At 39.3% G+C, this 23,395-nt stretch overlaps 1 protein-coding gene across 8 annotated transcripts in view; it reads right to left on the bottom strand.

Annotated features, from left to right (window-relative positions):
• Positions 1-23,395, bottom strand: part of SPIDR (scaffold protein involved in DNA repair) — a 466,088-nt gene that overhangs the window by 421,884 nt on the left and 20,809 nt on the right. For 6 of the 8 annotated variants that reach the window (XM_046641893.1, XM_046641895.1, XM_046641894.1 and 3 more), the window contains exons 2-3: positions 3,264-3,419; positions 2,551-2,617 (exon numbers count right to left, since the gene is read on the bottom strand). In XM_046641893.1, coding sequence (XP_046497849.1) covers positions 2,551-2,617; positions 3,264-3,419 — 223 coding nt within the window. The remainder of the gene's footprint in view (positions 1-2,550; positions 2,618-3,263; positions 3,420-23,395) is intronic. The other 2 variants (XM_046641898.1, XM_046641899.1) reach the window with 1 other exon arrangement.

Genomic DNA, 23,395 nt, shown 5'->3' with positions numbered 1-23,395 from the left:
GTGGGTTCTTCTAGTTGTGGTATGTGGGACGCTGCCTCAGTGTGGTTTGATGAGCAGTGCCATGTCCGCGCCCAGGATTCGAACGAAACACTGGGCTGCCTGCAGCGGAGCGCGCAAACTTAACCACTCGGCCACGGGGCCAGCCCCTGTGGTACTTTATTATGGCAGCCCCAGCAAACTAATATACCTAGGATGTAAAGATGAAGAACAGAGAAGGGTCTGCCCTTAAAACACCCATGGTCCAACGGGGAGAAAAGTACATCAACAAATAATAATAAAAAAAATTTAGTAATGCTTCTCAAGGAACAGAAGATTTCTGACCTCAATAAAGATTTTGAGAAAATATTTTGCAGAGTATTTTAGGAGAAAAAATTTTAAAAATTAAAACTAAAAAATATTTCCTTTATATTTCAGTTTCATTTTGCTTGATAAATACATTTTTTTAAAAAAGTTCTGCCTTATTAAGAAAATCACTACCCACAAAGGTTCTTTTAACTTCAAGTTTTTATCTTCTTCCATCTCCCTTGAACCTTCTGGTAAGATCCTTTGCCAACTTTCATCTGCTCGCTTCTCTCACCCCTTCCCTTCTCCTCTATTTCCTCCCTCTTTCAGTCTTCTGTGGTTCTCAGCGCCTTATAGATGAGGAAATAGAGACACGAGACACGTCGGTGTGCTTTTTGCACACTTTGTACATTCCCCCACTTCTGCTTCCTAGCTCTCATAAAAATATTACTTCCACACCCTAAAACTTTTAATAGCCTATCTTAAACTAATACTTTAGAAGCTACTATTTAAAAATGAACCAGTTCTAAGAAATGCCTTGAGTTGCTTTTTCCATCAGTTTCTATTTATAAGATTTTGTTAAATTATTAACAATACTTCCTTGCCTTAACAAGCTGCTTATCCCATAAATAAAATAATTACATAATGATACAAGCTCTTTCAGCCTTTCACAATATATCGCTCATTCTACAGAGTGGAAAGTACAGCAGAGTGGGTCGAACATATATTGGTATGTGGAAATCATCCCCAAAGATCCTTTTGTAATTAAATACATGGTAGCAGCTTATTTAATATTGCTTTCTCTCTCCAGATTGAATTTGATTACTCCAGAAAAAGATACAAGCCACATCTGTAAAAAGAAAAAAAAATACATATATATATGCTATTTTCTCCATATATTATGACAGTTTAGAAATCAGAATTAAATTGATCTTTGAAAATCACAGCATTCAGCACTAATAATAAGAAAAGTTAAATTCTGCTATTCCGTCAGAAAATTACGGTATTACAAAAAGACGTGTGCCGGTCTATTTTATAATACAGTGTTTTAGGAATTAAAAAAAACACCTGGGAAATTTTATTTTTCATTTGCATCAAAAAGGACTCTCTTAAATCTTAGTGAGATAATAGCATAGCTTAAAGTGTTCAGGCTCTTATTCACAGAAAGTTTTCCAACTGCAGAACTTCGAGCTGGCTCTCATATGGCTCCTTTTGCCATCAGACATGACAGCAATTGCTGCCATCAGTTAAGCACCTACTAAGCGTAAGCTTTTGAACTAAGCATTTTTATGACTTTTTTTTTAAGCTCACAATAACCCAAAGAGGCACACATTCTTTCGACCATTTTCCAGATGCAGAAACTTAGGTTCAGCATGTTTAGCTTGCTTTTTCCCAAGATCACACAATCAGGACACAGTCAGGACACTGTGGAACCAGACAAGATCCCTGAAGTCTCAAATTCCCACTCTTCCTGCCCAAACACACAGTAACTGCCTCCCTGATATCCACTCCCTCTTCTTTCTTACTTACAAACCCCATTTTTATTTGAGCAGCAACATAGATATTTAAAAATTCTTAATTTCACTCAAGTCTCTTTAGTGGACGTGGCCCTATGTAATAGGTTCTGGCCAAAGACAGAGGTCCTAGGGAGGAAATTCCTTCCCAGAGGAAAAGTTCACTTGGAGAAAAACCTCAGAGCCTACACTGGAGAATTTAGCTTCTACCTCATGGCCACAAGAACAAACCCCAAGCTAAGGCTGCAGAATTCAGGATGAGTCTGGACCCCCGGACTTCTGGTTGCAGGAGGTAAATTCAACCCATTTCTTCAAACATTACAATAGAGTTTCCTACTATTTGTAATTGAAAGCTTTCCCTAACTAATTCACCAAGTAAGAGTTTCATTACCTGAAGTAGTACAGTCCTTATATCATAGGTCATAACTTTATTTCCCAAATCCAATTTTTTAAAAAGCCCTGGAGCTATGACCCTCAGCTAAACCACTAGGCTCCGCTGGCAATAATGAACGCAGGAAGGACACACACAAAAATTTAATAATTGTCCATAGGAGGCAGGGAAAGTGGGGTAGATGGTACAAAGACAAGAGAGAGATTTTGCAAAAAATACCTTTTTACATTGTTTTGATGTTTTTTAACCAAGCATAGTCTATTCAAACTATGTAAATAACTTTTTAAAAGAAAGCAAATAAATCAAAGAAGGATATATTATTAGCCTTATACCTTTTCTGTCAAGAAATCAACAAAATATTACCTTTTTTGGGCCTAGGTGATAATTCAAGGTACTTTTCTGTAATAGTCTTCTTCTCAGCTGTTGATGACTGCAGGCAGATAACAGTAATAATGTAGTAATTCATGTAACCAAGGCTAAAAACCAACAGTATTTTATAAAATAGTCAAAACCTTAAACTACACCGTCCTGAACATATTTCTCTGTTTTCCTTTATTTATATTTACCCCTAAGCAGTCCCAAAGCACACATACCTCATATACTTATAAATGTATTTTTTGTATTTTTCCAGTATCTAAACAAGAGCCGTCAAACCTTTAGAGTTTATAATAGTATTCCGCTATGTTGTATTTCAAAGTTACCATATATATAAAAATTAACCAGAATATCTCATTGCCAAACAATTCTGCATATACAAGCATTTCATAAATATACTTCTTGTGAAGAGTAGGATGTTCAACAGTTTCATCTTCTTAGAACACTCTCAGTATGCATCTTTCATTTACAAACAAAAAGGTTAAAAGGTCCTGCATGGCATTAAGAGGTTAATACTAACTTGCCACAATTATTAAAGGAATTCAAGAATGCAGGGAAAAAAAGTAATGCACCAATTACAGTGTCCTGAAAGAAAATAAATAAAGGAATTCCAAAGAAATATAATTACAGTGGCCTAAACATTCAGGAATCTAGGATTTACCCTTTGGCATTCAGGGAAAACAATTTTACAGTTACTTTACCAGAGTCCCAGAAGCGTCCTGAAATCCTTCTCCACACCTCAGCCATGCTTCAGAGAGGGAAGCAGCTGCCCCCACTGTCCTGAGACCTGCTCTTCTGAACTTCAATGGACTCTCTCCCGGAAAGGATGAGTATTCTATATTCCAATTTCTTTTTCTCTGCAGGGATGATTTTTAAAGAAAAAAAAAGGTCAACTTCATTAAATAGACATTAAGTTGACAATTAACAAAGTGGAAACTCACGAATGGCAGCGGTAAAGGCAACGTTTTTGAATGTCTCTGAATCCCCAAGTAAAGAAAGAGCAACAAGATAGCAAAACCAAAAGCGCATATACAATACGTAGAACTAATCAACAAACTCCAAAATACAAATTGGTGAGGACAAATAATCAACTCTCCAAAGTCCTGCATGGTCTCATACCTGAAAGGAAAGAGGGTGAGAGAAGAACAGGAGCAAAGGAGGAGCTGAGCACCCAGATATCTGGTGTTCACTAGGAACTAGGAAGTGGAACAGGTGATCTGAGAATGGTACCTGAAACAGAGTGAGGATAAGAGCTCCAGCCAAGAAGATCCAAAGGGGTGGGGGCAGTGTAGGACACTCCAAATCAGTCAGCCAGGATTACCTTCCTGGACAGGGCCCCCCACTGACGAGATACTACTGGGAGTGGAGTTTGCTCAGCAACAGAGGGATGATAGAGACAAAGAAAAGAAAAGGTCCAGGTGGAGTGGTGGATGAGAGCAGAGTCAAAAATATATAAATAACAAAGAAACAAGTGGCCATATTTTTGCAAACTACAAGGAAACAATGGAAGTTATAAAAACTATCTTGAATCTGCCCTCCTTCTAAAAATTCAGAATAACTATAACATAAAAATAAGCAACAAAAAAGGATCAAAGCCAGGGGCCAGCCCAGTGGTGCAGTGGTTAAGTTCCCCAGTTCAGATCTGACAAATAGAAATGGCAATCAATAGGATATATTGGAGTATATGAGGAAGCCATTTGGTGTAAACCTAATTCGGCCTGACTTTGTTTTTTCCAAAAGGGCCGTTGAGCATGCATTGTATATCTGCTTTAAACATTTACTATGGCAAGAACAAATGGCCTTAAGATAAAGGTACAACTTCCCCCAACATTGGCATTTCCTTAAGGATAAGCATCTTTCCTTAGGCTAGGAACTGACTGCTGCACTCACCTTGCTCACCTGTGACCACCCAGCCCGAGACAACAGATCTGCCACCCTGCTGTGTCCACTGAGACAGCAGACCTACCTGCTGTGTCCATCAATCACTGTGCTGACAGAGCAGTCTCGTGACTATTATAAAAAGGAGATTTCAATCATATGTGAAACATCCTCTTTGGGGGTATATAACCACTCTGTACACCCCACTTTGGTGCCCTTTCTTCCTGTGGGAAGAAAGACCCCGGGCCATGGTCCTCACATTTTAGCTCAGAATAAACTCACCCAAATTTTCATTTATAGATTGGTTTCGTAGACAGATCCCAGGTGCAGACCTACACACTGCTTGTCAAGCCATGCTGTGGTAGGTGTCCCACATATAAAGTACAGGAAGATGGGCATGGATGTTAGCTCAGGGCCAGTCTTCCTCAGCAAAAAGAGGAGGATTGGTGGCAGATGTTAGCTCAGGGTTAGTCTTCCTCAGCAAAAAGAGGAGGATTGGTGGCAGACGTTAGCTCAGGGCCAGTCTTTCTCAGCAAAAAGAGGAGGATTGGTGGCAGATGTTAGCTCAGGGCTAATCTTCTTCAAAAAACAAACCATAAAGGATCAAAGCTAAATCCCATACAAAGTTATTAGAAAAACCAAAAAGGAGCAGAATAACATCCCAAAACACAAAGAAAGCACATCAAAGACATGCCCATAAAACAGAAAAAACTGTAACCTACTATTTCAAAACAAAACATTCAGATTTATAAAAATTCAGAAATGAAGTGACAAAATTAGGAAGTAGAATAAAATTCTTTTAAAAATCACCCCAGAAAAAAGGAAGGAATCCAAGAACAAGTAGATATTACAGATAATATGTGAAGAGAAATGAAAGGTAATAGAAGGAAATTTTAAAAGTTTACCCAACTCAAATGAAGAAAGAGTAAAAGGATTCAAGAGAAAGAGAGTGATCAAGTCTCTCTTGGGATCCAACATACAAACAGGAATCCCTGAAGAATAAAACCAAAGCAATGGGACAGAACAAATACTAAAAACTAAAATTCCAGAAAAACTTTCCTGAAATTAAAAAAAAAAAGAAGCTATGTATTGAAGCATACCACATACCTGAAAAGATCAAGTCAAAAGCAATCAAAACCAAGATAAATCTTAGTAAATAGACTACTAAAAACTCCTTGAGCATCTAGAAAAAGAATAAATGACTCACAAGTGAATAAAAATTACGTTATTATCAGATGTTGACAGCAAAGCTTTATGCCAGGAGAAGAAAGCAACATATTTAAGATACTCCAGAGAAGAAAATATGAGCCAAGGAGTACAAGAGTGATTAACACTGACTTATTTTCTGGAAGCTTTTTTGTTCTGTTGTTTTATAAATGTCTACAACAGACATGCATTCACTTCATACATTTTTAAATTTGCACTTTACTTTAAGGAAAATTTTAGATTTGCATTAGGAATCAAATTAAGGTCAACTACTATGAGTTGGTCACCCAATCAGAAATAAAACCCTTCATCAATATCACTGTAGTTTTAAAAAATATAAAGATTAAAATATACCATTAAAATTTCCTTAACTAGGAAGAAGGGAAAAATTCATTAAAACAAACTCAGCCATAACATAGATAGTATTTTAACATGTAACAGCTCTAAGCACATTCCTCCTTATGTAGAAATTCCTATTGTGGAAGCAGGACCACGAGAGGAAGAGACATCTATCCTCAAGAGGGTGTTTACCCTCCACCAGTGTGCAGTTTCCCCTGTCAGCTCTGAAGAAGCTCACTTAGTTATCTGGAACAGTAAAGAAAGTGAAAGATATCATTCAGTCTGTTTAGAGCCGATATATATTTTTTAACTTCAGAATACCTCTTTAATGCATTAAATCAGCCCAGGTCAGCTCTTTAAAGAAATGGGTAATTCCAGGGATGGGATAGACAAGTACAAATGAGCCTGAAATATCTTGAACCAGAGAGTAAGAAAGTGCTCCAGGAATAATGAGAACATGTCAAAAAGACACATGAGCCTGCAAGAAGGGGCTCTCACTGGCCAAATGTGGGACATTCCCACATCAAATAAATACTGACAGTAAAAGATTATAACCTATTAATATGAGAATACGAATCCACATTGATACAAACAAATAAATGATGGATTTACAAAACCATAAATGAATGCTAAAACTAGTGGTCACATGAAAGTTTAATGATGAAGAGGATGTTCACATGGTCAAGAAACATCTCCCCACAAATTATTAACTAATTAATTCCAAAGGGAAAAATAGTAACTTTATAGTGGAGAAACCCATCAGACACCATCTTAATCAAATGATCAGTGTTGATGTAAACCAACATCAAGTGCCTCTTGATGTGAGACACTGAGAAGAATACAAAACAACTTCTCTGGTATTCCTACCAAAAACATATAAACTAAATCTAAACAGGAGAAAATATCAGATAAGTCCAAAATAACCGGCCTGTACACCTCAACGACGACAGGGTCAAGAAGCACAAAGAAAGTCTGAGGAATTGTTCCAGATTAACAGAAGTCTAAAGAGGCATGAAAAGGACATAAAATGTATGATCTTGGATTGGATCTTGGACCAGGGAAAACAGATCATTACTAGGCAATATAAAAAATTTGAATATGAACTGTTGATTAGATAACAGTATTGTATCAATTTTCCATTTCTTATTTTTGTAATTATATTAGGCTTATGTAAGAGAACGTCCTAATTCTAGGAAATAACTATTTAGAGGTAAAGGTGCACTATGTCTCCCAATAACTCTAAAATAGTATAGAAAAAAATTAGATACACATATGCAGAAAGAAAGAGAGAAAGGAGAAGGAGAGGGAGAGAGAAAGGGGAAAAGAGAAAGAGAGAGAGAAAAAGAGAGAGGCAAATAATAATAAATTGGTGAATTGGGATAAAGGATTGTATTAGTTTCCTAGGGTTGCCATAACAAATTACAGTGGCTTAAAACAACAAAACTTTTCTCACAATTCGGAAGGCTAAAAGTCCAAAATGAAGGTGTTAGCTCCTCTGGATGCCCTAGGAAAGAATCTTCATTGCCTCTTTCCCCCAGCAATTCTTGGCACTTCTTCGCTTATAACTGGATCACTCCAATCTCTGCCTCCATCATCATGTTGCACTCTCTCTCCTGTGTGAGTCTCTGTGTGTCCTCGCCTCTTCTTATAAGGATACTAGTCATTGGACTTAGGGTCCACTCTAATGCAGTATGACTTCATCTTAACTAATTACATCTGCAAAGACCCTATCTCCAAATAAGGTCACATTCTGAAGTTCCAGATGGACATGAATTTTAGGGCAGACACTATTCAATCCATTTATAGTTCCATTATAAGGAACTTCTTTATACCATTCTTGCAACTTCTATGTAAATTTGAAATTTTGTCAAAATTAAAAGGTTCCAAAACCTGCCCCCCCCCCCGCCCACAAAATAACTAAATAATCCCAGCCAGAAGAAGAGGAGAGAAATACAGTCAGTTCTCATTATTCCTCATTATTCACAGTAGTTAATGTTCTATCAAGTCACCACAAAGAATTAGCAAATGCTGAACCGCTGCTCAGAGAAATACAGGGTTTGTTCCTGTCAATTTATAACATTATTTTATATGTATTTCTGTTTAGACACCTTATTTAATATACATTGTTGATTCCTTAACACTGAACTCATGGCCAACAGCACTGTAACTCACGCCTGAATGAAGCACATGCATTTTCTTATCTAACACACAGCACTTCAGCACTATGCCTGGGGGGCCATTTTAAACATTGAAATCACCAACACAAAGCAGAAAAATGTGAAAACATGGCAATAAACAGACCAAGAAAAGGACATTTAGTTACAGTGTGAGAGCTGGAACAAGCAGGCAGAGTAACGCCTTGCTCAAACTCTGCTGGGAACACGTGTGTTGTAAATACAGAAACTGTGAATAATGAGGATAATACTTGGGAACAAATTTTAGAAGGAAGAAATTGAAGTGGTTAAACACAAAACAGTTAAACTCTGCTTCATTGCATTACTCTCCACATCAGCCCCTCACAGACCACTTTTCCTTCTTATTACTGCTCTGCTCTATTTTTCCTTTCTTTAGGTACACCATGCTTATATATTTTATTTATTCATTTTGAAACTTTACACCGTATAAAACTAAATGCTTGCCACTATAACTTTTTAGGCTACCCCTCTTGGAAAGAAGTGAACATTTCTAAATATTGTTTTGGATATCATTTAATAAATTTGGGGGGAAAATCGGATGTCTATCAGAATGCAAAAGGGAAGTTTTCTTGGATATCTGAATAAATCCCAATGACTGAAGACAAATACTTGAAGAATGGCAACACTTTTCCACCCAGGAATTTACCTACATTAAGGAGAAACAATGATTCAGTGGTCCTCAAGTACGAGGAACAGATGTAAAGTTTTAACCAAGTCAACTAGTCAGCAGGCACTGTGATGCTCATAGCCCATTCTTTGAAGCCCTTGCCCATTTGTTTTTTCAGGGATCTTTCCTTCTCTCAGGCAACAGAACACTTCTCAGACCTGTCACTCATGGCTTTGGTTACATTTGGCTTGTCCTTTGCTTCTCTGGAGTTCATCCATACTCAGATTCTTTTTTATTTTTAAGGATTTTATTTGTTTGTTTATTTATTTTTGCTTACGAAGATTTGCCCTGAGTTAACATCTGCTGCCAACCCTCCTCTTTTTCTTTTTTTGTGGCTTGAGGAAGAGACACCCTGAGCTAACATCGGTGCCAATTTCCTCTATTTTGTATGTGGGTCACTGCCACAGCATGGCCACTGACGAGTGGTGTAGGTCCGTGCCTGTGAACCAAACCCAGGCCACTGAAGCAAGCACGCTGAACTTAACCACTAGGCCATGGGGTTGGCCCTCATACTCAGATTCCTTAGGGACTAGAACTCTCTAATTTAATATAAATGACAGAATTCTAATGTTCTCATCTGCAGTCAGCCAGTAAACATGTACTGAGCACCCACTGCATGCAGACACTCTGCCAGATCCAGGGATACAAGGTGAGCAAGAAAGACCCTGCCCTCCAGCAGCTCAGGCAGTGGTGACAGAGACCTACCCACAAATCTGATGACATGAGAGACTGAGCCCAAGTTCAGATACCTACTAGCTGGCCTTTGACCTCACTTTTTGGCCTTTCCCTCCACTCCCCCAGCCAATCTGGTCCACTTCACTCATCGCTGCCAACAGAGCCTGTACATTTCTACCACCACACCTGTGCCCATGGCACTCTTTGCCAGAAATCACCTCTCCATTCCCTTTGGTCTCTCCAACTCTGCCACAGATCCATGCTCATCTCTTCCATGAAACATCCCTCAATGCCTCCACTTACATCCCTCCTTCTGTGAGGTCATTCTGTTTCCTGCCCACTCTACTCCTTCCACTAGACCAAGTGTGGGGGAGTCCTGTACCTAATTTATCTCATCCCCTCAGCGCACAGCACTCCACACACACACACACACACACATACACACACACACACACACAGAGTACTCATTAAGTGACTGTTGAATGAATATGTAAATTACTTGAATATCACTACACTTGTCAAACGATTTTAAATTGGTGTACAGATGTTGATAATATCTAAAGTAAACCAAAGAGTAAGTATAAGCTTAAGGGGAAATTCAGAATAGCTCATTTCCATTTTATCCAATTATTGTAATAAACAATACCTCTACCACAGGTCTCTTTACACTGTTATAAATCATGTATATTTCTCTCTCTACAGTGATTACTCAGCCATAGAGCAGGTGTTTACAGTGGCAGCTTCAGCTGACTGCCTAGCCTTCTCACCCATCTACCTTTCTGTTTCTAGTGACAAAACACACCCTCACCACACCACAGTGTAAGGCACTCAACCTGGCCAAGGCCAGTCACAGGACATCAGCCTGGCCACGGTGACTGATCCAGGGATCCATGAGAGCCAAGTTGAGTCAGTCAGAGGCTCTCTCCAGGACTTTTCTAACTGAAGTTACTGGAGAAGATGCTCTTCTTCCCAACTTGGTCAAGAATGTGCCCCCAAATGAACTAGCAGCCTTGTCTCATACTATATGGAAAAACCTGAGAAGGTGAGAAGAGGCACAAGACATGCTACAGGTTACAGGCCAGGTCCCTGAGCATCCCAGGTGCCCAGCTGCTTTGAGCTGCAGGCATATCCATCAATCCTTTGTGCCTTTATCTAGTTTAAGTTAGGCTTCAATCACCAGTTACTGAAAGAGCTGAAGTACAGCACTTAGCAAATGTTGGTCCAGAACCGAAGTGATTCACTGAGCACTCAGAAGGTGTGCAGTTAAAGACAGTTTCCATCTTCAGTGACCTTAGGTTCTAAGGATACACTTTAGAGTGGAGAAAGAAGTAGACCAAAACTGGACTGACAGGCTCAAAAATAGACTAATGAGGGAAGATTTCCTGGAGAAAGCTGGCTTTGACCCACAGAAAGGGAGAAATGTACTTTGGCAATGGTTACAAATTGGTCCTGGGTTTTCCAGGATAGTTCTAGTTCCAACTATCTTTATTTATTATCCTCTCAAAGCACGGAAACATCCAGGAAATTTCAAAAACATCACAAAAATCCCTCAGATCACATCTTCAGGCTATCCTGTCATACTGACCTGGTCTGAGTCGCAGCTGTGCTACTGGTTGGCCACATTAACACTGCCAAGCTATTTATCATCTCAAGATCCAGTTTCTACATCTGTAAAATGGGGATAATAAATATACTTACCTCAAGACCACTGTCAAGATGAAACTGGTACTAATAACAATACTATGTAATAACAGTACTATAGACCACAATTACAGATGTAGAAGAGCTGATTAATATTCAAGAGAGTTAAATGAGAACGCACTTTAGACATTTTTTTGAGATACATACATTTTCACATGCTGTGATTCAGAAAAATATTGTTTTAATCTAACGACCTACTTTAATATCTCAAACCTCAAAAGAAAAGAAAAAGAAGCTTACTGATGAGAACTCTATGGCCTCTCAGAGACTTTAAGAAGCAGAAGGGAATTAAATGAAAGACTCAGTGGAAAAGGCCAGTTTATTTCAGAGTCAAAGCCACTATTCCATGAGCTACAGCCCTGTGCCTGGTGCACTCTCTTCTTATCTTTCCCCAGGCTGGTCAGGCAACTATAGGTCTCCAACGCCAATTAAGAAAGCCCCATCTTCCTGATGTGGGGATGGTAGAAGTGAATAAATAAGAAAATAAAGGGCATTAGAATAAATCTAAGGAGAAAAAAGGTATAAGTAAAATGAATTTTCACAAAGCATAATGAAACTTTTGAAAACTGCCTGAAAGGTTCATGACAACTTTGGCTATACCTTGTTTTCTGCCAGACTACCTTTTCAACTCTCTTCAATCTGACCTGATGAACTCCTTAGGATTCGGCTTCTTCACAAACCCTTCAGTACTATTACATCCCTGAGTGATCCTCGTTGAACCACTCCTTTAGAAATTAGTCACATACTACCCTCTAATAGCACTTGCATCGTTACAATACAGAATGCTATTATTTTTTTTTCATGAGGAAGAGTCACCCTGAGCTAACATCTGTTGCTGTTCTTTCTCTTTTTTGCTGAGGAAGATTCTCCCTGAGCTAACATCTGTTGCCAATCTTCCTCTTTTTGTATGTGAGCTGCCACCACAGCATGGACACTGACAGACTAGTGGTGTAGGTCTGTGCCTAGGAACTGAACCCAGGCCACTGAAGCAAAGCACACTGAACTGAATCACTAGGCCACTGAGACTGGCCTCAGAATGTTATTTTATGTGTTTACGTCTTTTATGCCCCCAAAACCAGAACTTCATTTATAACTTATGTTCTACATATGACAAGTTCTAAATGTACTATCTTCCAGAACTTGCTGGTTTAATTTGCTAAATAATTCCAATACATGCTAAGTAAGTTTAGAGGCCGCCTAAATCATTGCTCTATTTAAGGAGGTCCATGTCTATACTATGTCAATTATTTTTTCCATTCATGGAAGAGTTTCAGGAAAGAGTCCATAACCATTCCAAACTGTTCAGTCAAAAAGGCCTGGAATCATACAGCAGTTTACATTTATTTCTTCTTCTGTCATCAGAGAAAATAAAGGGATCAGCTAGTTGCCGTATTTTGTATAACCTTCATACAACTTTCAAATTGAAGATTACTATGGCCTAAGTAGTAAGTGCTTAAAGTATGCAATTATGCTTAGACTTACAGTAAAATAATTACCTAGTTTTGGCATCTTTAAGTACTTAAACTGTTCAAACAACCCAACCTAATTTACGATAGCTATTCTAAAAGACTTTGATGCTAGAATCCTAACATCTGGTAGTCTGGCTCTCTTGTTTTCATTCTCCTTAACAATCCAGAACTTCTTAATCTAACAAGGTTGGAAATATGGTGATATGTTTTATTTTCAACATTTAAAAAGAAAAGCAGAATTATTTTCCACTAGCCCTGTACACCAGATCAGAATACCAACGGTCCAAAATCTTTATTTTCTGAAATGGAAGATTCCTATGCTAGAAACCAATTGCCTATGCCAGGCTGCCTACAACCACCCCAAGCCCCCAACACCAACTTGACATTACTCTTTTTTAAAATTTTTACTTATTTAGTTAGTTATTTTTCTGTGAGGAAGATTTGCCCTGAGCTAATATCCATTACCAATCTTCCTTTTTTTTTGCTTGAGGAATATTGGCCCTGAGCTAACATCCATGCCAGTCTTCCCCTACTTTTTGTATGTGGGATGCCTCCACAGCATGGCTAATGAGCAGATGAGGTCTGCACCTGGGATCTGAACCTGTCAACCTGGGCTGTCAAAGCAGAGCAAAGCAAGTTTAACCACTCAGCCATGGGGCGGCCCCAATATATTACTCTCAATTCCAAGATTTAAAGGACAGAAATAATGACAACTACTAATATATCACAATCTGGGTCCAGTTTTTATTTTATTAATCACTCCTTACTCAAAAGCAAACAATGAATTCATCCCAGTTCTTTCCCTTTCCTGATTCCTCACTATTAAGAAGTTGAGGCACAGCAACCAATAAACTCAGTGTGTGATAGAATCAGTCTCAGACAAAGGTAAGATATTATCGAGATCCCTTAAGGCTACAGATTCAAGTCTTTGTCCTTCATTCCCTCAAAGACCGCTACCAAAATCTCTACCCTATTCTTCAATACTAACCCTCTTACATTTCAGAAGAAGGAAGTATGAATAAAATACAACAGACTTTAATGTAAAAGCAATCAGTTAAAAAGGTGCTAAGCCAGTCTTTCAATTAAGTCTCTCACCTAACTGCAAACCACCTCAGACATCATTCTGTAATCACACACTACTAAAGCACAACCAGCTCCAATGAAAATAAACATGATTTAGCTATGGGACACTGAGCATTTGTGCTACAGACTGACCGTCTCCCCCCATAATTCATATGTTGAAGTGTAATCCCCAATGTGATGGTATTGGCGGTGAGGAGTTTGGGAGGTGACTGGGTCATGAGGATGTAGCCCTCATGTATTGGATTAGCGTCCTTATAACAGAGGCCCTAGAGGGCCAGCACCATGGCCAAGTGGTTAAGTTTGTGCACTTCACTTTGGTGGCCCAGGATTTGTAAGTTCAGATCCCAGGTGTGGACCTGCAGACCACTCATGAGGCCATGCTGTGGTGGCATCCCACATAGAAGAGCTGGAATGACCTACAACTAGAATATACAACTATGTACTGGGGCTTTGGGGAGGGGAAAAAAAAAAAGGAAGATTGGGGGCCGGCCCAGTGGCGCAGCAGTTAAGTTTGCATGTTCCACTTAGGTGGCCCGGGGTTCACCAGTATGGATCCCGGGTGTGGACCTAGCACCACTTGTCAAGCCATGCTGTTGGCAGGCATCTCACGTAAAATAGAGGAAGATGGGTACGGATGTTAGCTCAGGGCCAATTTTCGTCAGCAAAAAGAGAGGATGATTGGTGGTACATGTTAGCTCATGGCTAATCTTCCTCCAAAAAAAAATAAAATAAAAGAGGCCCCAGAGAGATCCCTTGCCCCTTCTACTATATGTGAACGCAGAGAAGATGGCTGTCTACGAACCAGGAAGCAGGCCCTCACCAGACACTGAAGATGCCAGCACCTTCATCTTGGACTTTCCAGCCTCTAGTACTGTGACAAATACATTTCTGTTGTTTATAAACCACTCAGCCTATGGTATTTTGTTACAGCAGCCCAAACTAAGACAATTTAGTAGGTGCTTTCTGAGCAAATGTGTCATACATATTACCTCATACAGATCCTAGATGACATATTAGGCTGTAACCATGAGTATAATAGCTTCCAGTGAGTTCTGTGGGTCTTTTTAGTGAACTATTGAACTGGAGGGTAGTTTTGGTGACTCCCTGAGCCTGCAGTTGGTGTCAGACAGACTAATCCTCTAACTTGGCAATTGGCTAAAACTCTAACTCGTGACAAGAGACAGCAAAGCTAGATAAGAATAGGTTGTACATCACGATCAAAAGAGAAACCATAAATGAGACTAACAAGGAATAGGAATGAGAAGAATGATTAATTAGGTAAAATAAAGTTTAGACAGGTTTAGGAACCATCTTCTCTTCTAAATATTAGGAACTAGCCTGGAGCATACATCTAAAACTGAGGAGCTATGTTTGAAACGTAAGAATTCTATCAAAACTGTAAAATAAATCAGAGTTGAATTGGAAAAAGAAACCACACTCCCCGGCTAACAAATAAAGGGGAAGAAAACAAAAATATATTGGAACTTGTAATATGCACATGTGAGGACATCCAAACATACATGCATGCATGCACACACACACAGAACATGTACTCTGAAGCAGGTTCTGGCACTTGGACCACATAGTGGAATGTAACACTACTGATTTCGCCAAAGAAAGAAACAAAAAACAATTAAAACATTAAGATGACTTAAGGTCACTCTCTTCAAGAAGTTCCCTAAATCCTTCAGTGATAACGGCAGAAGTTATCAGCCATAAAGCAAACTGAGTCTCTGGTATCCTATCACAAAAGGAAATGCTATTATAATTCCACATTTTTACTATCCCACACTACTAGGGTGAAATTAACACAAGGGCCCAGTATAAACAAGGAAACCTGAAAGTTTGAGACCAAGGCATTATTTACTCTATACTGGAGTAGCTTACTTAACACCTGAGCAACTGGCTGGCTCTTACACTGAACATTTTTTAAAGACCTCTTCAATCATGTATTTTATAATTTTAAGAACAAGTGCCTGGTAAACAGGCATTCAGTAAAGATGTTCAATGAATGAAATATCTGCACATCTATTTCCTTATATGTAAAATGCAGGCATTTGACGACATGATTTCAGAGGTCCCATCAAGCTCTAAAATTCCCTGACTCAAATGACTCTGATCGGAAAGGGCCTTGACTCATCCAACTTTGCTAACACCAATACAAACAGATATTTCCTTCACCAGCTAGATCTGAATTTTACAAATTGTCCTTTTATAACTAAAAAGATCAACTCGGGGGGGTAGCCTGGTGGCGCAGCAGTTAAGTTTGCACACTCCGTTTCAGTGGCCTGGGGTTCACCAGTTCAGATCCCAGACGCAGACCTATGTACTGCTTATCAAGCCATGGTGTGGCAGGTGTCCCACATATGAAATAGAGAAAGATGGGCATGGATGTTGGCTCAGAGCTAATCTTCCTCAAAAAAATAAAATGAAAAAAAATTAAAAATGATGAAATCAGGAATCTAGTCAAAAACCTACAACTACCAGGGGCAGGATAGGTGAAAAAAGTAGTTGCTACTTCACAGTAAGAAAACACTATGGCATTTTAAATCGCCCACCTACCATCCCTCATACCCTAGGTCAGCAGTGGCCATGAGGATGGCAGCCCTCACTCCTGGTACAGATTACTACCACCAGGGGAACAATATGGACTTTACTATCAAAGAATTGTGGCTGTGTGTTTGGGCCTATCTTGCAGCTCCCTGAAGAACTAAAGCAAGAGCTTACCTTTATTCCACAGAACCTGGAGAATTACCTAGGGCTGGGGCAGCTTCCTGTGCAGTGTTTGCTAAAAGCATTTAAAGAAACAAATATTGGCCAAACCCTAAACTACGAGATAACAGTCAAGACAAGAGACACACAGAGTAAAATGCCTAAAAAGGAACAGGTTGTGAAAGGAGATACGTGGGTTAAAAAAGGTATTAAAAGCTCCCTTTGGAATCAAGAGAGCCACAGGCATGCCCAGCGTGCTTAGAAAAGGCTTGAGAACACCCTAAGCTTTTACTTCTGGCTGACTATCAGGCTCCATGCAAGCAGGAAGCAAAGGTTAAGGCAGAGTTGTAAACAGCCTGGGTAACTGTTGAAGGAGTGCCCCAACGCAAAGCCAATCTGCAAACTGGGAGAATATTTTTTTTCTCAGTTTCTTTTCATTTAAGGAAACTGTCAAAATGCTAGCTGACCACTAAGTTTAAGGACCACAGATTTCAGTAGCAACACAAGACAAAAAAACGCCTATTTCAAAGTAGAGTTTAGAAAAGTCACTAAACAAACAAGCAACAACACACAAGTAGCAACAAAGCCTACGGAAGGGAAGACTCTCATTTCCAGAATAGTCACATTACAATCATGATCAGTTTTCAACAAAATTTTAAGAGACATGCAAAGAAACAAGAAAGTATAACATAAAGTAGGAAGTCCAGACACTGAGTGAAAGAGACAAAGACATTAAATCATCTGTCCTAAATATACTGAAAGAGCTACAGGAAACCATGGACAAAAGAACTAAAGGAAACTAGGAAGAGGGAATATCAATGTAATAAATAAATAATAACAACAAAGATAGAAACTATAAAAATGAACCAAATAGGGGGCCAGCTCAGTGGCTCAGCAGTTAAGCTTGCACACTCTGCTTCGGCAGCCCAGGGTTCACCAGTTCGGATCCCAGGTGTGGACCTATGCAGTGCTTATCAAGCCATGCTGTGGCAGGCATCCCATATATAAAGTAGAGGAAAATGGGCACAGATGTTGGCTCAGGGCCAGTCTTCCTCAGCAAAAAAAGAGAAGGACTGGTGGCAGATGTTAGCTCAGGGCTAACCTTCCCTCCAAAAAATAAAAAATGAACCAAACAGAAATTCTGAAGCTGAAAAGCCTAATAAATGAAACAAAAAATTCATTAGAGGGGTTGAACAGCAGATTTGAAGAACGAAGAAAGAATCAGTGAATTTAAAGATAAGTCAGCTGAGATTATCCAGTCTAAGAGAACAGAAAGGAAAAAGAATGAAGAGAAATAAAAAGCATGTTAGAAGCCTGTACAATCCCATCAAGGATACTAACATACACTAATGGACATACCGAGAGAGAAGAAAAAGGGGCAGAAAGAATATCAGAGGAAGAAATGGCTAAAAACTTCTCAAACTAGATGGAAGACAGGAATCTACACATCCACGAAACGTAGCAAATTCCAAGCAGGACAAACTCAAAAAAGATTTATATTTAAACACATTACAGTCAAACTATTGAGAGCCTAAGACAAAGAGGGAGTTTTGAAAGTAGCAATAGAGAAGCAACTTTTCACATACAGGAGGTCCTTAAGATTAACAGCAGATTTCTCATCACAAACCATGCAGGCCATAAGGCAGAAGAATGACATATTTGAAGTGTTGAAAGAAAAAAAGTCAACCAAAAATTCCGTATTCAGCAAAACTATCCTTCAAAAATGAAAGAGAAATTAAAACATGCCCTGATAAACTAAAGCAGTAGGAGTTCATGACTAGTAAGCTACCATATGAGAAATGCTAAGGGGAGTTTGCCAAGCTGATAAGAAAGGACATTAGACATAAGCAAACAGAACACTACAGCAGTATTGCACTTTCTGGTTTTCACTTCTTTTTTCTCCATATGATTTAAAAGACAAATGTATAAAACAATAATTATAAGTTAACATTAGTGGGCACATAACGTAGAAAGATGTCGTCAGGGGCACAATTTTTGTATGCTATTCCACCTAAAGTGACATTAATTCAAACTACATTGTTATGAAGTTCAGATGTCAATTGTAAGCTCCAGGGCAATGACTAAGAAAAAGTAAAATTATATAGGAAAAGAAATGAGAATCAAAATAGTACACCAGAACAAAAACATATTTTCACCAAAGGCAGCAATAATGGATTAACTGAGAAACAAAGGTATAAGAGATATAAAAAAAAAATCAAAATGGTAGAAATCCTTCCTTACCAGTAATTAATTTAAATGTAAATAAATCAAACTCTCAAATTAAGAAGTAGAGATTGGCAGAATTGATTAAAAGAGCATGACCAACTATGCTGCCTTTAAGAGATTCACTTTAGGTCCAAAAACACAAAAAGTATGAACATGAAAGGAGGAAAAAATATAATCCATGCTAAGAGTAACCAAATGAGAGTTACGGTGGCTATACTTATATCAGACAAAATATATTTTAAGATAACATTATTAGAAGAGACAGAGAACATATTATATTGATAAAAGAATAAATTCATTAAGAAGATATAACAGTTATAAAAGTATACACACCTAAGAACATAGCCTCAGAATATATGAAATAAAGACTGACAGGGGTTAGCCAGGTGGCGCAGCGGTTAAGTGCATATGTTCTTCTCGGCGGCCCGGGGTTCACCGATTCAGATCCCAGGTGCAGACATGGCACCACTTGGCAACAGCTGTGCTGTGGTAGGTGTCCCACATATAAAGTGGAGGAAGATGGGCATAGATGTTAGCTCAGGGCCAGTCTTCCTTGGCAAAAAGAGGAGGATCAGCAGTAGTTACCTCAAGGCTAATCTTCCTCAAAAAAAAAAAAAAAAAAAAAGAGAGATCCCGTCAGGATGCCGATGTGAGCAGACATTGAACTTGCCTCCTCCCACTAACACAACCAGGTTAGAACAATTTTGGGAGAATCATCCTGGTTTAAAAACTGGAAACTGGATAAAAAGAACCCCCATGACAAGGGACAGTCCTGACAAAGACAAAAGAGGCAGTAACTCCGGCCAGAGAGGAAAAAAGCCACCTTTGGGAGCAGTGGAGCTTCTCAGCTGGCCAGGTGGGAGCCACCCTAAGGTATGAGCCCCAGAGCAGGGGCAATACGGCTATAACCATCCTTCAGACTCAGCCCAACTGAGATGGGGGTCTTACTGTCTGGCTTTGCTGGCTATTAACTGCAGCGAGGACACCCCCAGAAAAGCTATCGGCTGAAAGCCGAAAAGATTCAGGTCTTAAAGGGCCCACGCACAAACTCACTCACTGCAGCAACCTAAAATCACCAGAGAGAAGGCCGACTGTCCTTTGGTGAAACGAGACTCACCTGGTGGGCTCTGGGGCATCTTCGTGAGAGGAGGGTCCTCTCTGGAAACTGAGACATTGGTGGGGGCCATTGTTCTGAGCTGGGCCACTGAAAGCATCCATTGGGCTGTTAGCCCAGGGGTCTGCCACAACCACTAGAGCACAGATTTAATCCAGTTCAGCCAGGGCAGGCAACCCACCCTAGGGACTGGCACCACCTAACAGCAAACGCTCAGGCTACTTTTCAGCCTGCACTGACTCAGTGCCTTGATCCTCTACAGGCAGGCAAGGGTGTCTGCCTCTGTGGGGCAAGGCCTGTGTGAGGACCAGGTGAATTGTGGGGAGCATTGGGGGAGAGTTGGGGGCCTCTGCAGTGTGGTGTTGGGGTATGCTCCAGGGGGTTGAGAAGTCTGCACAGACCAGGACTGGGTTGACAGTGTAATGTGGTCCGGTGGGGGGGTGAGGCTTATCAGTGGAAGAAGACTTGTGCTTCACAAATAGCCATAAAAAGGATCAGCCCCACCTTCCAAAGCCTGACACAACTGAATGCCCCCTGCCTAGGGCCAGCCCCACTCAGCTGCACTCCTAAGAGAACTGACAACAGCCTTGTAGGCCTGAGGCCTATCACAACTGTAAGCCCCTGAGTCTAGCAACCAGCTACACTGGGTACCAACCCAATTAAGAGGACAATTGCAATAAGAGTGTGCTGATAGACTTTGTAGCCAACAGTGCTGAGGCCCCCCCCAAACCAGATTTACAAACAGCTGGCCAGGGAAGGAAAGATCACACTCCCTGGATACCTGCAGTGGGAGCAACCCTGCCAAAGCAGAAGAACAAAGTAGCCCACAAAGGGGTCACTCCTGGTTCTTATGGACTGGTGACAATAGGGAAGCACACTGCTGCACCTCATAAGGCATCTCATACATAAGGCCACTTCTCCAAGATCAGGAGACATAGCTGACTCACCTAGTACAAAGAAAACAGCACAGAAAAAGAGGCATAATGAGGAGACAAAGGAATAATTTCCAAGCAAGGGAACAGTACAAAACCCCAGAAAAAGGACTAAGTGAAACAGAAACTAGCGACCTACTCAACAAAGAATTCAAACAAAATATAATGAGGATGCTCACAGATATGTGGAGAAGAATGTATGAACAGAGTGAACACATCAGCAAAGAACTGGAAGATATTAAAAAAAACAATCAGAAATAAAGAACACAATACTGGAAATGAGAAATTCACTACACAGACTCATAAGCAGAATAGAGAAAGCAGACGAACGGATCAGCAAGCTAGATGAAAAACGAGGAAATCACCCAAGCAGAACAGAACAGAGAAAAAAGAATTAGAATGAGAACAGTCTAAGGGAACTCTGGGACAATATCAAGCGTGCTAACATTCAGATTATAGGTGTCCCAGAAGGAGAAGAGAGAGACAAAGGGGCAGAAAACTTATTTGTAAAAATAATAGACGAACATTTTCCTAACCTGATGAAGGAAACAGACATTCCAACTACAGGAAGCACAGAGAGCTCCAAACAAGGGAAGCCCAAAGAGGCCCACACCAAGAGATAGTATTATCAAAATGTCAAAAATTAAATATAAAGAGAGAATCCTAAAAGCCACCAGAGAAAGGCCACAAGTGACATATAAAGGGAAGCCCATCAGGCTATCAGCAGACTTCTCAGTCAAGACCCTACAGGTAAGAAGAGAATAGCATGACATATTTAAAGTGCTAAAAGGAAAAAACCTATGGCCAAGAATACTCTATACATCAAGGTTGTCATTCAGAATGGAAGGAGAGATAAAGTGCTTCCCAGACAAGCAAAAATTAAAGGAGTTTATCACCAAGAAACCAGTTCTGCAAGAAATGCTGAAGGGACTTATTTAAGTGGGAAAGCAAGGACCACAAATAGAGATAAGGAAAAATTACCAAAAATACCCAAAACAGCAACAACAACTAAAGACAGGCAATAAAATGACCTGTAAGGTAAAAGTATAGTAAAGGCAGCAGAGCAACTACCTGTGAAGATAATGTGAAGGTTAAAAGACAAATGTACTAAAATCACCTATTTCAATGATAAGAGGATAATGGAGAGACAAACACTAAACAAAAGACTATATATGATGTGAAAAACATATAATGTGGGAGGAGGAGAGTGAAAAAGTAGAGCTTTTAGGAAGAGATCAAGCTAATGAGTCTATCTACTCAATATAGACTGTTACATGCATAGTATATTAAATAGTATTCTCATGGTAACCACAAATCAGAAACCTATAACAAGCAGAAAAAAAATTAAACAAAAAGAAATCAAACATATTACTAAAGATAGCCATCAAACGACAAGGGAAGAGAGCAAGAGAAAAAGGAAGGAACATAGAAGAATTACTAAAACACCCAGAAAAAAAAGTAAAATGGCAATAAATACATATTTATCAATAGCTACTTTAAATGTCAATGGACTGAATGCTCCAATCAAATGCCATGGGGTGGCCAATTGAATAAAAAAACAAGACTCATGTATATGCTGCATACAAGAAACACACTTCAGACCTACAGACACCCACAAACTGAAAGTGAAAGGACGGAAAAAGATATTCCATGCAAATGGCAAAGAAAAGAAAGCAGGGGTACCAATACTTATATCAGACAAAATAGACTTTAAAACAAAAACTGTAACAAGAGACAAGGACAGACACTACATAATGATTACGAGAACAATTCAACAAGAAAATATAAGACTTGTAAATATCTATGCACACAACATAGGAACACCTAAATATATAAATCAGTTATTAACAGACATAAAGGGGAAACAGACAATAACACAATAATAGTAGGGGACTTTAACACTCCACTTATACCAATGGACAGATCATCCAAACAGAAGATCAATGAGGAAACACTGGCCTTAAAGGACACATTAGACCAGACGGACTTAGTAGATATATACAGAACATCCCATCCAATACCCACAAAATATACATTCTTTTCAAACGCCCATGGAACATTCTCCAGGATTGATCACATATTAGGCCAGAAAACAAGTCTCAATAAATTTAAGAAGATAGAAATAATACCATGCATATTTGCTGATCACAAGGGTATGAAACTAGAAATCAACGACAGTAAGAAAACCAGAAAAGCCACAAAAATATGGAGATTGAAGAAAATGCTACTAAACAACGATGGGTTCAATCAAGAAATCAAAAAATTCCTGGAGACAAATGAAAATGAAAACACGACATGCCAAAATCAGTGGGATACAGCAAAAGCAGTTTTAAGAAGAAAGTCTATAGCAAATCAGGACTACCTCAACAAAGAAAAAAGATGCCAAATAGACAATCTAAAAGTCCATCTAAAGGAACTGGAAAAAGAACAACAAACAAAGCCCAAAATCAGCAAAAGGAAGGAAATAATAAAAATCAGAGCAGAAATAAACAAAATAGAAACTAAAAAAACCAATAGAAATAACTAACGAAACCAAGAGCTGGTTCTTTGAAAGGATAAACAAAATTGACAAACCCTTAGCTAGACTCACCAAGAAAAAAAGAGAGAAGGCTCAAATAAATAAAGTCAGAAATGAA

The sequence above is a fragment of the Equus quagga genome, chromosome 16 (assembly GCF_021613505.1).
Source record: "Equus quagga isolate Etosha38 chromosome 16, UCLA_HA_Equagga_1.0, whole genome shotgun sequence".
NCBI lineage: Eukaryota > Metazoa > Chordata > Mammalia > Perissodactyla > Equidae > Equus > Equus quagga.
This window is presented reverse-complemented; position numbering and strand designations above follow the sequence as displayed.